The following is a 21,275-nucleotide window of genomic DNA, read 5'->3' as shown; positions in this document are numbered from 1 at the left end:
TCGAAATAAGTGTGAAGAAGTTTAGATTAGATTATTATCTTTGCCCCGGTCTACCCTAGGTATTTAAGTATTTTTGAGTTCCTATTACATAATAAATAGACTTAATAGATTATGGATAAATAGATTAAATAATAAATAAATAAATAGACCACAAAAATCTATCTATCAACCCACAAAATGTTCAATGATACGCTTCTAATTTTTAATACGAATAAAAATTTATCAAATCGAATTTGTCCACATTTGTATTTCATTAAGTATGAAAAGTGACATTTCAAAATAATATTGATACCTAAATATGTTCCTGTTTTCAATATTTTAATTCTAAAATTTGTGTACAAGACTTATTTTACGTTATTATTATTACATTATAATCTTATTTTTTAAACTTTAAATCATATAAAAATTTAATTTAGAAAAATGTAATTTTTTTAGGATATTGTAGCTGTGGTAGCAAACTTCTTTGTACACTTGATAATGAAACTTATTTTGAAGATGTGCAAATGGAATGTGTTGTCAAGAAAGGAAAAAACTTTGGCAAATGCAAAAAACGCTATTTGAGGGAACCATTTCGGACGGAAGCTGCAATTGAATTGACTAATAAAGGAGCAGAAATAGATCGAACTGAACAAGCTAGAGGAAATATGGAACCAGGCGATCAAGAACCACCTTTTATGCCTAGTGCACCTGTTTTAAGAGTTGCTAAAGCTGGACATGTCCGTTCACAATACATTCATTCAGACCTTTTTGAAGCAATACGTATTATGAAAACTTCTACCTGGAATAACGCAATTCATGGCATTGGTTATGATCCCTTTTTCGTGCACTTTTGGACCGCACATCAAACAAGATTATACTTTTATTATGCAAAAAATGAAATTACAAGCGTTTGTCTAGATGCGACAGGAAATATTGCAAATAGCATTGAAACGATTGGAGGAACAAAAGCAGGCCCTGTTTATTTATATTCGATTGTTGTTAACAACGATGCAGGACAATTTAGTGTAGCACAAATGCTGAGCTCAGTACATAATACTAATGCAGTTATGTACTTCCTTAACGAGTGGACTCGTTTAGGTGCCCCTCAACCTAAATAATTCACGTGTGATGGAGGAAAAGCGCTCATAATCGCCAGCATTAAAGCATTCACTCAGTACCGCACCATCGAAGAATATGTTAATGCTTCTGACCTCCCTCAATGTTTTATTAGAATGGATGTTACTCATTTCATTAAATTGTACGTAAATTTTTTGAGTGACTTGACAAAATCTAGGAAAGTTAAAGTATTTTATAAAGCTGCTATAGGACAATTATTATTATGTCAAACTATAGAAAGAGCAACCACTATTCTAAAAGCAATTTTAATAGTGGCTTCTTGCGAAACAGATGGATTACTCATTAATTCAAATGAAGACAGTAGTTGTGAAACGCAAAAACAATTTTTAAAAAATATAGTTCAGCCACATGGTTTAGAAGAGGCTCTTTTCGACGAAGAAGTAACAGAAAAATGGGAATCAATGAGGCCAACTAATGAATCTATTTTTGACGACACAAACGAAGAAAGTGAAAACTTAGCAGATAAACCAATAAATTGTTGGTCAGATTGGTTTGAAAATGTTGAAAAAGAAGTCGAAATGGTGAAAACAAAAGAAATAGGAATACATGACAATCCATTTAATTTGCCAGAATTTTGCGCACGTTTAAAGAAAGACATTAAAAGCTTCCCGTTATGGTCTTGTATTTGGGTACAAAAATTTGGATTTGGTAAAATTCCGGCTTCCAGTTCTGCAGTAGAAAGCGAAATAAAAAATATAAAAAAAGATTTATTTGAAAAAAAATTAAGAGCAGATGCAGCAGTTAATGCGATTTTAGAGTACCTGGTTGGTCGCTCTAATATAATTCAAGCGAAAACTGATGCAATGGAAAACAAAGAAGATAACGTTGAAATTACTAAAGGATCTGGAAATGAATCGGAGAAAGATCTTGATGCAGAAAGAAATTTAATAATTGCTACTGAACCAAAGTCAATCTCAATTAAGGAAGATAAAGAATTCGTAAAAGGTATGTAAAAGCTTCTAACTGAAGTAGGTATTTCTTATTCATTACACCTTGTTATATATTTTACAACTATTTTTATTTTCTCTCATGTTTACAGATACAATTCAAGAAGAGAACGTAAGAATAATTAATACCAAAGAAATAATATGCCAATTGTGTTCATCCAGTTGTGCACAACAAAAAAAAGGGAGTAGTGAAATGTTGTGCAACAACTGCAATGCTGTAAACAACGTACAACAAATAATCGACTTAGGAAAAGAAGAAAATTGGCGTGGTCAAGTCACTAAGGCATCAAAAAATACAACTAAAAAATCGAGAACAAAATCTGCAAAGTTATCAAAATACTTGGATCAAAACCAAATTACTTTTGATTCACTGTTTCAAGATAATTTGCAGAAAGTGCCTATTCTGAAGAATGGAAATGCTTTAAATTTAAAGGTAAAATTAATCAGTTTATATTAAATATTACTTTGTGTTGCAAAATAGTTAATAGTGAATAATTACTTAATTTAAATGAACTCAGTTCAATCAAATTATGAATTTATTACGATAAACAAAATAATTAAAATATTTAAAATTTTATACCGGTTTCTTTTATTCTAGGGTGTGAAAATTAAAAAACAATTGTATTCATTTTATAACACGTGTGCAATAGATTCAATTGTACAATCGTTTATTGTTGGAGCAATAGACCATTCTGAAGTCGAAAATGCATTAAAAACATTACAAAAGGATTGTCCATTTATTGCACTTGCACTATATATAAAAAAGATGGGAGTTGCACAATCTTATGTAAAACGAGGCAGAATTTTACTGGAGTTTCATGAAAGTGCTATACAGAAGACACTAAACAAAACAAATAATGAACTTCAAAAAGTAATACACGTAGACTGCAACACAAATGCTTTTGACATGATGTTAAAATTAATTGAAAAGTTACCAATTAACAGAATAGTCATAAACTGTAATAATGGTTGCCCTCAAAGAACCCGAGAAACGAATTATTATTTTTTGGATAACTTACTCTTTAAGGAAGCTTTAAGCGAAGTGGAAATGCAAGAAGCATTAACAACTGACAGAGATTGTAGCAGAAGAGGATGCTTAGGACAATCAGAAGTGCAATATGATTCAAGTGGTACGTTTTAAATGATTAAAATCAACAAAAGTATTTTATTTTTCACGTGTACACATAAATTAAAGAAAATCCATATACTTAAAATAATTTCTTTACAGGTCCAATTATCTTAATTCAATTAACGGACATCAGGACATTAACTCATCTGGATAACATCCCGATAAAATTTTCTGATGTACTTGGGACCTCTGATTATTATTTACTGGTAGGAGTAATCCGTTACATTAACAATGACCTTACCTCGACTAATGGATTAGGAAAACTGTCCATGGGACACTACACAACAATCTGTCGCAGAAATAATCTGTGGACCGAGTTTAATGATCTCAATGCAGGAACACAAAGAACTCTAACCAAAGATGTGGACAAAAAAGTCAACATAGAATTTCTAATATACATTAAAGTTGAAAAAACGTATAAATAAAATCAATTAAAACTGTATCACCATGCCTTTATATTTAGACTGTAATTCTTTTCTACATTAATAAAGAGCACCAAATTTGATCTCACGATGTCTTATTTAGTTATTTGCACACAATTTGCGCTAAATTGGATCACTAAAAATTTTCGTTTTTATTACTGTTTAAAATTTTAATGTTTTATAATAATCTTTATGGTACAAAATTAGCACCAAATGAGCACTAAATTATTGCATAAAAATTTTTTCAATATTTTAATTTTTAAAAGTTTTGTTTATAACAAATTGTTTAAACAAATATTTTATTATAATGTTTATGGTACAAAATTAGCACTAAATGAGCACTAAATTATAGCCTATTTAGAATCTGAATAATTTTATTTTTTCATTGTGTACTAAGAGTGGACAAGCCAGCTTAACGTTAAGCTGGCTTGTCCACCTGCTTTTTTAAATAAATAGAGAGCACAAAATTCAGGATATGGATATTTTGTTAGCACTAAATGAGCACTAAATTCTAGCATAAAAAATTTTCTATTTTTTAATTTTTTAAAATTTTGTTTATAACAAATTGTTTAAACAAATATTTCATTATAATGTTTATGGTACAAAATTAGCACTAAATGAGCACTAAATTATAGCCTATTTAGAATCTCAATAATTTTATTTTTTCATTGTGCACTAAGAGTGAACAAGCCAGCTTAACGTTAAGCTGGCTTGTCCACCTGCCTTTTTAAATAAATAAAGAGCACAAAATTCGGGACTGCGGTACAAAATTAGCACTAAATGAGCACTAAATTATGGCATGAAAATTTTATTGTTATATAAAAGTGGACAAGCCAAGTTTACGGACCTATAGAATTTTACCTTTTGACATAAATTTTATTAATAATAACATAAATTTCGTACAATATTTTTAATAATTAAAGTAAAAAAATTTTAATTTCACTCAAATAAATAATCGATTGCTGACATTGACCACTTACATTCAATCTCGGTTAATTTGATTAATTATCGCGGCAGGTAAAGTAACATTCTTCTTTCAATACAACAAAGTGTTACTTTACTGCCGAAAATGAGGACAAATGAGTACAATACTGACTGATTTTAGTGAAGTTTGGCGATGAACAATGATTTTAAACAAATTCGCAAAAATACATAATGTTTTCACTTTTCAAGGTTTAATAACTCGGTTAAAGATAATTATTGTGTGAAAGTCGAGCGAGCGGCCGTGGAGTAACGGCATAATCGCTGGCCTCATACGCCAGAGCACGTGGGTTCGAGCCCTGCTAAAGACAAACCATTTTCATTTTCAATAATGACACGAGCCGTCTCACCGTGCCTCGGAGAGCACGTTAAGCAGTCGGTCCCCCTGGGCTAGTGTACATCGACACTAGTTACTTGAAACAGGGTTAAAGATGTAATTGGCGCCGGAACTGTCCGAAAGGCAAAAATGCCATACGATATTATATATTATGAAAGTCAGAAACTAAAAAAAATCAAAGATTAAAACTACCTCTATAAGATCCTGAAGAAATTTTTGTCATTATTTCATTAATAAGATATCATTTTTAATTATCAACAATGAGCGCTAACCTTGTATTGAGGCGGCCGTCAATGTGAGTGCGAGTGAGATTCACCATTGGACGGCCGGAATGGTGCATCTCTTTAGCACTCCCCAATGACGGCCGCCTGATACGCACTTAGTGCTCATTGTTAATAATTAAAGATAAAGCTTAGTAATAAAATAGTGACAAACATTTCTGCTAGATCTTGTAGAGGGGCTATAAACTTTGATTTGGTCACTTTCTGACTTTCATAATAATGGATTTTAATGGAGTTAAGCCTTGAAAATGGCTATTTTCGCATTTTTCAAATTTTAAATCGCGTATAACTCGACAACAATCAATGTTAGAGAAAAATCACAAAATACCTTTTTTTGCTCAGAATAACCCAAATGATCTAAAAAAAATTGTTCGAAGTGAAAAAATTATTTTTGTGAATTTGTCTAAAAAAAATTGTTAACAATTTATCGATCAAGGTACTGCCTGGCACCCAGTAGATTTGTTATGAGGACCTCTTTTTGAGTAAGTTTGTGCAAAAAATTCGAATCGGAGTAATTTACCTAGCGGGGACGACGATACAGCCTAGACTAGTTTGAACATATTCAGTAACATTTAATTTCTAGAATCGGCTGTTTGTGTGAATCAGAATCAACTTTTACTAAACGGCATTGGGAAGAGTATACTTTTCCTAGTTGGAGTCTACTTTTACTAGTAAATGTTGAATATAAATCTTCATTTTATATTTAAAATCAACTTTTACTGAAACCAGCCGTTAGAGTTGACTCCAACTAGTTGGAGTCAACTCCAACTGGATAATCAACTTGAACTGTAACATATACATATTATAGCAATTATTCATGGTCATTTAATAACTAAAATTTACGTACTACGTAAGATTTTTTAAGTCATCTGTTTCTGAAATAATAAATTTGTTCCATCCTTTTGCATCATACTGTATATTTTAGATCCAATATATTGTTTGGTGTAATTTTACACTAAACTATAAGTGTGCCTACAAAACCACAGCCGACAAAGGAAATAAAAAGGTAGGGACAATACGTAATACATATCAGATTATCTAAAAATGAAAACTAAGAATTCTGAATCTCCTTTCAACAGAATAATAACAAACAATAACAACCACAAGATGAAGATTTCGATGATAATGTTTATTAAACATCTGCTACGAAAAACTGATAGATAACTGAAAAAAATAAGAAAAGACAATAGAGAATATATCTAATGAAGAATTAAGACAATAATTAAAAAGATTTAAAAATGAATAATGAATTAAAAGAAACAACATATTTTAGATGAGACGAAAACTAGACTAAAATATAAGCTAAAAACAAATTACTAAGAGTTATTGCAAGAAAAAAGACCCCCAATTAAAAAGGATAAAAAATAACAGAACAACTGACCCCGGAAACATACTTGCAGAACTGCAAAAACTCGCTCCTTTGGCCTTAATACAAGAATTAAAACACGTACCTATCTGATGGAAAAATTCCGATGGAATGGAAAATAGACGACATACAAAAAAGTAATCAAAGAAAAGTTAAGTACTTAATAAAATATTTGTTAAAAATGAATCCGACGCCTAAGAAGGTGTCTGAGATATGAAAAGAAGAAGTTAAAAATGATTTATTAGTACCTACGTCCCATTTCTGAATCATTAATGTGATTATACTATAGTTTAACCTTAAGTACTAACATCTTAAATCAATGGCGCAAACACTAACTAACCGCCTGACAGACGGGTTTCACATTTTACTGGTTATTTTTCTTTTGTTAAATATTATAATGCAAAAAAATATTTCGATGACTTACTGAAAGTATTACTTATCTAAAAAACACAGTAATTGATCTAGTTTTTCTGTATTTATTAAAATACAAAACATTATAACAAGAATGGAAGGATTGTCTGTGCGACTTTTTATTCCTGAAAAAAAGTGTGATAAAAATGAAACAAATTAAAGAATCTTGATAAAAATTTATAATCGAGTTAAACAAAGAGTAATAAACATGAAAATAAAAAATTTTTTAAAAAATATTAAAACAAAAAAAAACTGACAGGCACTAAAATTTGTACAGTGTAGCAATGGTAGTCAGTGGCAACATTTTCATCACAAATTGATCCCACTTCGCTTACGTCGTCTTCTACCTCATCAAGTCATTTCAAAAGAGTTTCCTCATAGTCTTTATCCCCTTATTTGAACTTTTTGACGAACTGGGGCACATTATGTTTAATGACGAACTGGGCACAAACACTAACACCCCGTCTATTAGACGGAAATCACACTTTGAGTCTAAATATCTTTCGAATAACAACCTGCAGCAAATTGCCGAATTCAATACTAGTAAATAACAACATAACTTGAAAAGTCATAAACGGATGACCTTCAAATTTTTCTAGGAATGGAAATATCCCACTTTCAACAAACGATGCCGTCTGAGAGACGGTGTGTTAGTACTTAAGGGTTAAAATCATTCATCTGTATTGCTAACTCGGTAGTAATACATGAAATCAATAATAAAGGCGGTACTAATAGTATCATCCCACAAGGAGTACTGTACTATGATTTTAATTCGTTAGTGTAAAGAGGGTGGAACTGGTTTGTTACATCCTTCTTATCTTTAGATTTGATTTGACACAATTTGTAAAACAGGTATACAAACCTATGATTCACCAAGAATTGATTGGACGTAATCATTTTGAAGGTTTGGCCTGTACATTTTTTGGTTGCTTGTAAATTTACTGTTTTAGTTCTTTATCAAAACATTGATAAAGAAGACAAATGAATATCAAATACCTGTATTTGTGTATTTATTGCCTTCACAGACTATCAAAAAAAGGTATTAGACAATATCGAGATGTGGGCCATAGAACAATAGATTCGAGATATTATAGACAACTAATACATAATATAATCTGAAAAACGTAACAGAGGAGTTCGAAGAAAGAAGAAGATAAATAGGTAAATATCTTCAGTTAATCAGAGACAACTTTCGTCAAAATTTCTTCGGATTAAAAGCGTCCAAGAACTAGCCTACAGATGTGTATGCATGATTTGTTTAAGTCATAAGCTCAAGCTCCTTTTAAGAAACAATAATAGTTACTTCCTTGGGGGAACTTATACCATTCTTCAAGTAGTGTGTGACATGAATGTCAATTAAGTATTTGGTCTATACAGGAAACAGCACGTTAAAATCACAAAAAAAAAACATAAAAACAATCCTATCAATAAAATGTTTACAGTTACAGTTTTGACATTATTCTTTGTGATAATTATTGTTTAAAATATAAAGAATGAATTGTCTACTTAATGTGTCAATCTGTGGAGGAAAATGGTGTATCCTAGGCCTACAAGGCCTCTGGTTTTCCAAATATTGACAATCCCCAAAGACAAGACCGGTGTGGGAGGCTTACAGAGAATTACTCTAGGTTCACTGATTTTTGAGCAAAATGCCCACATAAACACAAGCTCAAATCGCCTTCCTAAATACATCACTAAGAAATTAGCGCACTAATATCACCAATTTTCGCAAAAAACAGCAACAGTCACTAATAGTCCAAGTAATGAAGCTTAAAATAGGACAAAACCTCGCAATTTTTACAGAATGGATCGATTTGCTTGAAAATTTACGAATAAGTAGTCCAAGGATCAAAATCTATATCATGCCAAAAGGCGCTTTTACCATGGGGGTGGTTGCCACCCCATCTCGGGGGTAGATATTTTTATTATATTTTGACCGCAAGAGTTGGTAAAAACATTCATTATAAGCAAAAAACGTTCTATACATTTTTTTGATAAAATTAATAGTTTTCGATTTATTCGCTATCGAAAGTGTTAATTTTATGTCGAAAAAATCAATGTTTTTAATCAGTTTTCTGCTAATAACTCGAAAAGTTTTCGTTTTATCAAAAAAACTTTACTTAACAAAAATATACCTTTTGAAAAAATAAACAAAATCGTTTTTTTTTGTTTTATTTAAGACCGATAGTAATCGAGCTATACTTTATTATATGTTGGCTCTTCTTCGTCAAATGCTAAATATTGTAGTTTCAAAGTCAAAGGACGGGAAAACTATGCATTTTTCGAGGATAACTTGTTGAAACTAATTTAAAGTATTTAAAAATATGTATCTCCAGAAATAAAAAAAATCTAGCTAAAAAATTGAAGTGACTTATAATGAAAAGAATGTCAGTCCCTATTTTTTTTTCAGCAAAAAAGTGATCGTAAACAACCCCCTAATCACCACCCTAATTAAAATTTGTCATTGGTCTGATTTAGTTTTCTTGATTTATGTATTATAGGTTCTAGAAGTTTGATCGGCTTAGAATGATTAGTTTTAAAAAAAAATGGAGTTAAAAGCGAATAACGAGTTTTTGTAGTTTGGTAAAAAATGCCCTTTTCTTCAGAATAGAAAGATTAGCGTCAGAGATACGAAAAAATATTTAAATATGAAATTGTAGTTTATTTAATTCCAAGAACTTGGTTTGAAAAAATGTTTATTACGGCAAAAATTGAGTGAGTTATTGACCATTAAAACTTGTAATATCATGCAAAAACCTCCTTTACCAACCCTTTCAATGCCACCTCTTTTTCTGACTGAGAATTTTAAAAGAATGTAATATTAACAGCCTTATAGATCTTGTAAGATCCTACAAAATTCTTTTTTTAACGAACTTTCTAAGATAAAAAATAAAAAAGTTACGGTTAAAAATCAATATTTTTTTGAAAAAAAAAAGGAGAAATTCAATTGGAAGCATAATAATGTAAGTTGGTGGTGTTTTTAGTCATTGAACTTATTTATTCTTCTTTATTTATGTATTAGTAATAGGTAGATTCTAGAAGTTTGATTGGCATAAAATGGTTAGTTTTTAAAAAACTGAAGTTTAAGGCGAATAACGAATGTTTACAATTTGGTAAAAAATGCAACTTCAGAATAGAAAGATTAGCATCAGAGATACGAAAAAATGTTTAAATATGAAATTGTAGGTAATTTAATTCCCAAGAACTTGGTTTGATAGAATTTGTTCTACGCCAAAAATTGAGTGAATCGTAAATGAGTATACCATCGAAAAACATTGATTTTTTAGATATAAAACTAACACTTTCGAGAGCGAATATTATCAAAAAAATGTATAGAACATTTTTTGCTTAGAATGCAAATGGTAACCAGCCCCATGGTAAACCAGCCCCATGGTAAAAGCGCCTCTCGGCATCATATAGATTTTGATGCATGGACTATCCACTACTCATTCTCAAATTTTCAAGCAAATTGATTGATTCTGTAAAAATTGCGAGGTGAAAAGCTTTGGTTCCTGGGCTATAAGGACTAGATAGTACAATTAGATGAAAATACAAATCCCATTCCCATTAACAGAGGCGTTTGATAAAGGCGATAATATCGCCAAGATAAGATAATATTGCCAAAGTTGTTTAATCTGCCATAGAAAACGTCTTCTAAACTACAAATTGGTCAATGATACATGGAGATAGAATAGAATAGAATAAAAATATGCTTTATTGTCATGGAAAATTGTACAATTTTATCGACAAAACTTATAAAATGTCAAGAAAACAAAACAATAACAATATTTCGGAGATTCGCAATCCACACTGATAGACAAAAAGATCAACGTTGGACAACAATATGGGCAACAATACAACATTGAAGACCTTACAAGATAGACAACCAAGAGAAAGTCAGATCCATGGAAGGTGTTGGGAGGTGCCTATATAAGAAGAAGATACATAGAAAATGAATGAGGATCTAAAGGGAAAAGTTAGTAGGGGAGATATGCCTGAGACGGCATACTCTTTTTTAAATGTTTTGTAATCGATAATCGATAGAGTTAGACATGTAATAAAAATCAAAGTCAGTGCTAGGAACATTTACATAAATATAACATTATTTTTTAACAATGTACATATTATAGTTTTTTTCTGAGAAAATAAATTGTAAAGTATTACATGTGCCATCTCACCCACATACATGTGGGTAAGATGGCATACCCTTGAAATAAAGGCACTAATCTCGACTCATAAGTCACAAATAATTTTTTTTGTAGTCTTGGGTACACCGGCACATTCGGAATATGACCACTTGCCACAAATTTGGCAAGGTTAGTCATTTGGCACATCTTAGTCAGGTTTTTCGAGAAAGAGATAATGAAAAGAGGCCATTACAAAAAATGCAAGCAGCATCTTCCTCGTCACTTGTCTCAATATCGACGGAATCGATTTTGTCGGTTCGAATTCCTCTTAAAACGATCCATAACTGTAACGACAAACTTCAATCATATAACAAAATTAATGCAGTGTAAAAACGCATAAGGGTGAGATGGCATACCTATGCCATCTTATCCACCTGCTTACTATGCCATCTCAGGCAACATTGCAATCATACCGTTTTTTAACCTAATTTTTCTTAAGCACATTTTTAAAATATAAATCGATACAGGCGTGATAGGCATAAGGTAAAGGAACATCACAAAATTTAAAAACTTAACTCAGGTGTAAAGACTCGCGAATTATAATGTGATACAAAAAAAGTCAATAAATATTTTGTCCTACTTAATTAACATTCCAAAGGCTACTGCTGTCAAAATAAAACTAGCATGCATAAGTTCAACAATGTTGACAAATTTTAACTTGAGGAACTGAAAACTGTCACACCAGGCACCAAATTTGGAATAGTTTACGAAAAACGCGTGATATGCCATCTCAGCCAGTATGCCGTCTCAGGCATACTTCCCCTACCTATATCATTATGACGAAATAAACGCAACAATAGATGACAGGGTAAGCCTTAAAGTAAAAATCCTGACCTATACAGAAAAATGTAAGTAGCTGCAGAGTATGTATAATGCTGTAATATTGGTATTGTGTTATGCTGATAGAAAAGGTTTTCAGGAATCAAATACCAGAATTTTATTTTAAACCTTAATGCAAAAACCTGATCCAACATCAAAGAAACTGCTGAAAGTTTAGGGTGGTATTTGATACGTAAGTTGGTGCGTCTTTAGTTGTTTTCTGACTGTTTTTTATCACCTTCTTTGAATAGTAGGATTAGTTCGTTGGGTTTCCGGTCTTCCGAAATTTTGTGTTTTCTGCTAGTTGTTCCATCATTGCTGCCGCATAATATTTCAGCAATTTATTTGCTATCCCATCTTTACCTACAGCTTTTCTGTTTCTGTTCCCCACCTTTCTTCAAGTGTTTTTTGTAAAACCTTCTGCGTGTTTATATTAACTTCTTTGTTTCCGATTATTTCTGGTGTTTCTAACATTATTGTTGTTCCTTTGCGTACCTACAGCTTCTTTGGATAGTCCATCGATATATCCTTTTCTATGTGTTTTTCTAAGTTAGTTGTTAGTTTCTTTACTTTCGCTTTTGGCCTATTATAAAGCATAAAGCCCCTTAAAGAACTAGGTGAAGGAAAATGAAATGACGGATGTCAAAAAGTGAGTATGGAGGTTTATGCAGGACAAAAATAAACAAAACATAAGTTGGGACCATGAAAGAGTCAGTCCTATTACAATTTGGAGAAAAATATCTATAGGTGCCTGAAAGAATACTCCTTTTTTTGGAATTGGTGAATGTTTTAATAGAAATATAACTGAATATCTTCAGTTGACCAAAAACAACTTTTGTCAACATTTCTTCGCATTAAAATCGTCCAAGAACTAGCCTACAGATGTGTGGGCATGATTTGTTTAAGCTATACAAGCTCCTTTTAAGAAACAATAATTTCTTCCTGGGGGAACTTATTCAATTCTTCAAGTGTGTGGCATGAATGTCAATTAAGTATTTCGTCTATACAGGAAATAGCACGTTAAAATCACAACTAAAAACATAAAAAACAACCCTGTCAATAAAATCTTTACAGTTTTAAGACTTTTCTTTATGATAATTATTGTTTAAAGTATAAATAATTAATTGTCTACTTAATGTGTGAATCTGTGGAGGAAAAAAGTGTATCCTAGGCCTACTAAGGCCTCTGGTTTTCCAAATATTGACAATCCCCAAAGACGACCGGCGTGGGAGGCTTATAGAGAATTACTCCAGGTTCACTGATTTTTGAGCGAAATGCTCACATAAACACAAACTGAAATCGCCTACCTAAATATATCACTAAGAAATTAGCGCACTAATATCACTAATTTTCGCAAAAAACAGCAACAATCACCAAAGACCAGCCCGAGTGACTGAAGAGTTGACGCATACACCCGCACAACACTAACTGACTGAAACATCAAAATCGTGACAAACACAACGCGATTAGAGGTGGTGCTGTTACTTGAGTAACGATTTTTTCACCGTTTTTCATAGTTGAAAAACAAAAACATGTCTCACAATAAACAATGAAAACTTTTGTTTTCAATTTTCATAGATCCTAGACAGCTTAAGACCTTTATTTTGAATATAGAGAATTTGAAATTGGTCATTAGCAGAATGATTATGATCTAAAAGGTAAAGTACGTATTTAGGTAATACGTACAATTTTTTTAGCTGTTTTTCTATTGTTGAAAGCCCTTTTGTGTTCTGCTATCCGTTTGTCAAAGGTTCTACCAGTTTGGCCGATGTAAGTTTTTGGACCGTCACCACATATAAGTTTGTATAAGTACACCAGTGGCGAATCCAGGGGGGTCATGACCCCACCCAAACTAAAATAAATATCAATCAAATTATCCTAAAAAAACCGAAAGCTCTCAAACAAAAAAAATTAAGCCCATCCAACAAATAATTGAAACCCCACTTATCCTAGGGGTGGTAGGAATAAGTGACCTTGTATTAAAGAAAAGTAATTAAATCACCATCAAGATCTATGACCCCCCCCCCCCAAATTTCTGGATCTGCCACTGAATTACATCATATTGTGTAAGTGATTTTACTTTTGACTTTTGTTGTTCCCAATATATTTGCTTATGTTGTTGTTAAGTACTTAAGGTACTGGGTTTTTTCTCTGTTGGTGGAAAGACTAATTTCAGTTTCAGACTAATTTTGAAAACAAACAGGAGTTCTCCGTATTTCATAAACCTATCCATACCGACACAACTATACAAATCCCATCACTCCATCAAAGGTTTGCGTCAAAGTCGCAAACCAAGTATCCACATCTTTCACTCCACAAGCTGGAGTCCCACAAGGTTCAATACTAGCACCAATATTATACACATTTTACAACAGTGACGTCCCTTATCCCATTAATCGAACCGGGTCAATCCTACTATATGCAGGCCCGCCGGCAAGGGGGATCAGGAAGGGTCCGCCGACCCCCCTGGATAATTACAGCTTCAGATAAAACAAATCCGTCTCAATTAATAAATTTTACAATATTTTATGACAATCCAAAATTTTATGTTTAGTTAAAATGATAACAGAAAATAAATCACATAAAATGCATTGTGCAAAACTTCCACAAAGACATTGGTGGCACAAAGGACCACTATCAAAACAGAAAGTGAGTAAGGTGCTAACGGTTCAATTACGGTTTCTAGATTCTAGGTACAATATCTTAGTGCGATGTCACATTATGCGTTTTGACAGAATGCGGTGAAAACGCATCCGTTTCCAACGCAACCGGACCGACCTGTCACACTATGCGTTTAGTCTGGTGCAGTTTGTAAGCGCGTACCGATGACTCAAAACGCATCCGTTTCCAACGCAACCGGACCGATCTGTCACACTATGCGTTTTCACCGGATGCGGCGGAAACGCATCCGGTCAAAACGCATAATCTGACATCGGCCTAATGTGGCATCGCACTAATCCGGTGGTGCGACTGTCCGACACGTTTAGTAATGCGGCGGTATGAGTTCAAAAGGATTTTCCTGTTTTGACAAAAAGGATTTATGATAGGCAGATTACCTAAACTGTATTAGTTTCTGGAAAAGGCTAGTCGGTACCAAGCAACAAACAATATTAACCATAGGGTTCATTCGCTATTAAGATATTAGAGCGGTATCATAGTCAGTCATAGTTTGTTTTGAAATATATTATTGCCAATTTGCAAAAACTTCTTCAGATATTGAAGTCACAAAGAAATGATCCAGATAAGTATTTTCATGAAATATATGAAAAATGTGTGGATTACGCCAATAAATTTAAATTAGAAATTACAGTACCACGAATAACATCTAAACAGACACAAAGAGCTAACTATTTATTAAATGGATCTGAAGAATACTATAAAGTGTCCCTTATCCCTTATATGGACTCTATAATACAGTCTATTTCTCTCAGATTCTCTGCCGATACTAGTACCGCATTTTTGCTCTCGGAAATACATCCCAGAACCAGAAAATTAGGAACTAACTCATACTTAAGCAAGATGAAATTTCTCAGAAATATAATCTTGAAAACTTTGCATCAGAAATTGAAACGTGGATAGAACTTTATAAAACAAAGACAATTAATGAAAACCTAGGATTTCAAGAAATTCTAAATCATGTTAAGTGTACACAGACAAAAACAAGGTTATTGATAAATTTGGTCAAGATCGAAGGAGAGTACAGTTTTTTTACCGATTAATCTTTTTTTGTATTATATATGATTATTAAAATATAAATTTTTCTTGTTCTTTAATTCATTTGTAGAATAGAAAAGCGACTTAAAGATTTTGACGCTCCTTAATTTTTTTCTGGCGGCGGCCCTGACTATATGCCGACGATACTGCCCTGCTTACAGCAGGCACTCCACGTGGTACTTTGAGACATCCCTCTGTATTCGATAGAACCCTTAATCCCACAAAAACTCAAATGATTTCCTTCAGACATCCTAATAGCCCCAACTACGAGGGGACTAGGATAGCCCTCCAGGGTGAAAGACTCGAATTCCGTTCATCAGTGGGAAGACCACGAAAACGATAAAACGACAACTTGCTACAGGCACATTGAAAAAACAGAGAGTCATGTCTATACAAAAAGAAGAAGAAGAAGAAGAAGAAGAAGAAGTTGTCTATTTGGGAGTTCACTTTAGCAGGACTCTTAACTGGAGCACTGATGTCAAAAACACCTTAGACAATGTAAGGAAGAGAGCCAGTCTCCTTGGAGCGCTATATGGAAAGTTTGGAGGCACATCTAGAAAAACTCTCATTCACACATATAAGACCTACATAATACCTACTATTGATTACAGAGCATGTCTCTACACCGCACTCAAAACAAACATCAGTAAACGCATTGTTGCGTAGAGTTCTTAGAAAGTGCCTCAAGATACTCAAGAAGCATATACATATGTGGTACCCGTCGGTATTGGTACTTCCACTCGCTAAAATTCCCCCTATCCAGGAGAGAATACGTTCTCTCGGCAGCAAGTACGTACAACGTACAATCAACGGCTCCAACATCAGAGCCAAAAACCTCATAAAAAAACTTTGCAACAGGTTCGCAACGCTTTGCAAGAACAAAGTTCTGTTCCGTCCAGCCAACCTTCTACAATTGGCCAGAAACGAACTTCCTGATGAGTACTACGACATACTAGAACAAATCCCACTAATAAAAGTCGTTCCTGAAAACGAGTAACAGCTATCTCCACGTTGGTCTGAAAGGTTGTAAAAGGTTATAGAAGGTTGTCAAAACTCTACTTTCACCATCACTTTCTCCTTAGCTTCTGTGCTAACTAACAGTAATATCCATCCACCTTCTAAGGCCCCCCACTTCACTAGCAATTTTGTTTCTCCACTTGCGTTTGCTCTAAATGTCTAATATCTAAATGCCTCATCATACCACACTCCTGAAAAGGAGGCCTCGTACCCTGAAGAGGCCTAGACCTAAACAGGGATAAAACAACGTGTCTTGCATCACTCCATCCTACACAACATAAATTGGCATGCATGTTACATCATCAACATCATCATCATCAACCCGTACTCGTCCACTGCTGGACATAGGTCTCCCTCAGCTCTTTCCATCTTTCTCTGTTTTGTACTGCTTGCATCCAGTTGCCGACAATACGCTTCAGATCGTCAGCCCATCTGGTTGGTGGTCGTCCTCTGCTCCGTAGTGCTTATTCTCGTGGCCTCCACTCGACAATACATTTTGTCCATCGGTTGTCTGACAATCTGGCGACGTGTCCTGCCCAATTCCACTTAAGCGACCCGATTCTTTCGACGGCGTCCGTTGTTTTTGTTGTACGACGTATTTCTTCGTTTGGGATTCGGTCCCTCAAGGAGACACCCAACATCTGGCGCTCCATAGCCCTCTGAGTTATGCGAATCTTGTTCACTACCTTTTTTGTGAGTGTTAATGTTTCCGTATGTTACATAGATTAACAGAAATTCCGTTGTCAAAAATAGCATCGAGATATTCATTTCAGCGGGATGCTGTTGTTCTAGATGTGAAATTAGATAAATAAGGGTTCATTTCATAAGACAAAAAGATCCCTTGTTTATGGAAGTTCACACCTTGAACAATAGCACCTAGCTCAGCTGAATATTAATGAGTTTCTTAGTTCTTTTGTTCCATTAAAATTCTAGCTCTGTTCCTTGGTGTCTTTGTGTCTTACATTTAAATTAACATTTTAAATTTTCTAGCGGTTATATTAAATTGGTGCAGCATACGTTGTAAATCATCTTCACTTTAAGAGATTAGTTGGTATTGCGTCGTCGTCTGCAGAACAGAATATTTTAAGTTGTTTTTCTTCCACTTGATCTTCTTTTTTCGTATTCACTTTTTTTATTATTTCATCTATGATCGGGTTGAACAATTGAGGGATCAAGGAATCTCCCTAGCTTGTTTCATTAGCAGCTTTAATTGAGTCAGTTAGTTGTTCTACTTTTACTTTTATTGTGTTGTTTTGATAGATATTTTCGATAACTTTGGTTATTCCTAGAGGTACCTGTCTTGCGTACCATGATAAGGTCCTTTAATTTGACCTTGTCAAATGTCTTCTTAAGCTCCACGAAACATAAATATACCGGTTATTGTATTCTAAGCCCGACCGCACATCAAAGAAACATGAAACGTAAATTACGTTTCATGGAAATAAACCACTGCTAAACAAATATACGTCCGGCCATTTATGAAACTCTCCGAAAATAAAAATGTGTCATGAGCATGAATCACACTCGTTTCATTGGTAGGCGGACTTTGAGATTTGTTTAGCAGTGTTTTAGTTTCATGAAACATGTTTTTCGTTTCATGTTTCATGTTTTTCGTTTCATGTTTCTTTGGTGTGCGGCTTGGCTAATGATTTCTCTTGAACTTTCCTCATTATAATTATAGCGTCGGTGCATGATCTTCCCGACCTAAAACCTTGTTGTTTTTCTGATAGTGTTATAAATTTCATTTAGTTTATTTGTTATCACTTTGTTTGGTAATTTTAGTGTTGTGGTTAATAAATTAATTCCTATGAAGTTCTCCGGGTTCGAGTTGTTTTCCTTTTTGAAGAGAGGTATTAGATATTAGATGCTTGATCTCCATTCTTGTGATATTCTGTTTTGTTCTGTTATTTTTCGTATTAGTTTTAACAGTTGTATCGCCACATTTATCAAATAGGCTGCCTATGTTTTCCTGCTGAATATGTTTCGTTTTTATTACATCTTTCATCTCTCTCTTTTGTTCTCTGATCATTCGTCACATTTCTTTTTGTGTTCCATCTGTTTTGAGAAGCTCCAGAATGAACTGGAGAGAAGAACAGTATAAAGAGATTAAAGAAATGTCATGAATTTGAAAAAGAAAAGAATTTTGATTATGGAAACATCACTCGAGTTGGAAATTGGATTACAATAATAATAGAAAGTATTTGATATATTGTGTACGTTCAAATAATTGTAGTTTTATTGTACTATGTTGCGTAGCTCTCTAAACTTTAATTGTTTTAATTCATTCATAGATGTCCAAATTTATTCAGTCAGAGATACACCCTCTACAAAACCCTCGAAGATATATAAAAATATCACTTTCAATAACAGTTACTTCCATCTCTAAATCTGAGTGGAACGCCTTATCCGAAAGGTGTCGAAGAAGGGGAGAACTGCCGAGTGTTCACGATGATGTCCAGTGTTTTGGTGGTTGCCTCCCGAAGTCCCGTAGGCTCTATTCTCTAATACAGGATGAAAAATCAATTTCATTAGGACTATTTTTACGGGGTGAACTTTCAGACTGAATAGAAATACAGTGTGATTTCACTGAAATAAATAATAAATAATATGTACATACATATTAATTTATTAATCCTTTAAGACATTTTTACGAATGAAATATGAAACAAAATATGAAATGAAATAGTAAACTAAAATTATAGAGACCAAAAATGACTTATAGAGACTAAAATTATAGGGACACAAAATTAAAAATGGAGATGGTATTTCATTCTTTTTTTTATATCATCATCATTCTCTTTGCCTTAATCCCTATGCGGGGTCGGCTTCGGCTTCCCTAATTGCATTTCTCCGCACCATTCTATCTTGGGCCATATCAATGTCAATCCCCTTTACCAACATGTCCTGCCTTATCGCCTCCCCCCAGGTATTCTTTGGTCTTCCTCTCCTACTCCTTCCAGGAATCTGCACTTCAGCTATTCTTCGTATTGGGTGATTAACGTCTCGACGTTGAACATGACCAAACCATCTTAACATATGCTCTCTCATTTTGGCATCAATTGGTGCCACACCTAGACTTCCCTAATATACTCATTTCTTCATTGTCACTCCACTCATCCATCTAAGCATTCCAATTTCCGCCACATGCATTCGTTGTTCCTCTTCATAGCCGGTCTTATGGCTGTTTTATAGAATTTTCCCTTCAGCTTCATTGGAATTTTTCTGTCACACAACACACCACTCGCTTCTTTCCACTTAATCCATCCAGCCCTAATTCTACTGCATGCATCTCCATCTATTTCTCCATTACACCGTAATACCGATCCCAGGTACTTAAAACTATTGCTTTTTACAATCAGTTCACCATCCAAAGATACCATTTTATTTGTAGTAACTCCATCTTTAAATGAACATTCCAAATACTCTGTTTTCCTACTAAGTTTTAAACCTTTTTCCTCCAGAGCTTGCCTCCACTGTTCCAGTTTTTATTCTAAGTCTTTTTCACTATTTCTTACTAACACGACATCATCAGTATACATTAAGCACCATGGAATGTTACCCTGTAGTTTCGCTGTTATCTGGTCCAAAATTAATGAGAATAAATACGGACTAAGCACAGAGCCTTGGTGCAATCCTACTTTCACATGAAATTTATCAGTCTCTCCCACACCTGTCCTAACACTAGTCGTTACTCCCTCATACATATCCCTCACAATCTTTACATATTCACCAGGGACTCATTTCTTATTGAATGAAAACCACAGAATCTCTCGAGGAACTCTATCATATGCTTTCTCAAGATCAATGAATACCATATGAGCGTTTGTTTCTTTACTCCTATATTTTTCCATCAACTGCCTTATAATGAAAATTGCATCTGTTGTTGATCTGCCCTGCATAAGGCCAAATTGATTCTCGGATATTTCGGTCTCTTCACGTATCCGTCTATCAATTACTCTTTCCCATATTTTCATGGTGTGACTAAGCAGTTTTATAGCCCTGTAGTTTGTACATTGTTGTATATCTCACTTGTTTTTGTAAACAGGTACCAGTATACTGCTTCTCCATTCGTCTGGCATTTGTCCAACTTCCATAATTCTATTAAATATACCTGCTAGCCACCTTGTTCCTGTCTCTCCCAATGCTCTCCATACTTCCCCAGAAATATCATCTGGTCCTACCGCTTTTCCTTTTTTTATTTTTTGAAGCGCTTGAGCCACTTCCTCGTTTGTTATTTTGGCTACTGTCTCCGTTGACTCTACAGGCTGTCTGTCAAATTCTTCTTTTAATAAGCTGTCAAAGTACTTTCATCTCTTTTTGACATCCCTTTCGTGAACTAGTATTTTATTATTTTCATCTCGGATACATCTAATCTGATTAAAATCTTTTGCTTTCTTTGCTCTCTGTTAGGCTATTCATTAATAATTTTCTTTATAATAATGTTTAAATGCTTACGTATAGTCCATAGTCCATTAATTCACGATTCACGTTCAAATATTACAAAACCTCCGGATTTTAAAGAACCGCTTGAATTCATATGAAATCTGG

General features: G+C 33.7%; 2 protein-coding genes across 2 annotated transcripts in view; one reads left to right on the top strand and one right to left on the bottom strand.

Moving 5' to 3' along the window:
* Positions 1 to 13,408, bottom strand: part of LOC114337166 (cell adhesion molecule Dscam2) — a 477,141-nt gene extending 463,733 nt beyond the window's left edge. The window contains exon 1 of the mRNA XM_050660810.1: positions 13,304 to 13,408. The gene's annotated coding sequence lies outside the window, so the exon portion shown is untranslated. The remainder of the gene's footprint in view (positions 1 to 13,303) is intronic.
* Positions 1,590 to 3,697, top strand: LOC126891627 (uncharacterized). The gene is made up of 4 exons (XM_050660848.1): positions 1,590 to 2,061; positions 2,156 to 2,496; positions 2,662 to 3,193; positions 3,292 to 3,697. Exons 1-4 carry the CDS (start codon positions 1,635 to 1,637, stop codon positions 3,615 to 3,617), a joined length of 1,626 nt encoding a protein of 541 aa, XP_050516805.1. The 5' UTR covers positions 1,590 to 1,634; the 3' UTR covers positions 3,618 to 3,697.
* Positions 13,409 to 21,275: the final 7,867 nt, after the last annotated feature.

Source organism: Diabrotica virgifera, chromosome 9 (genome assembly GCF_917563875.1).
Source record: "Diabrotica virgifera virgifera chromosome 9, PGI_DIABVI_V3a".
NCBI classification, from domain to species: Eukaryota; Metazoa; Arthropoda; class Insecta; order Coleoptera; family Chrysomelidae; genus Diabrotica; species Diabrotica virgifera.
The sequence above is the reverse complement of the archived record's forward strand: the minus strand, read 5'-3'. Positions and strand labels throughout refer to the sequence as shown.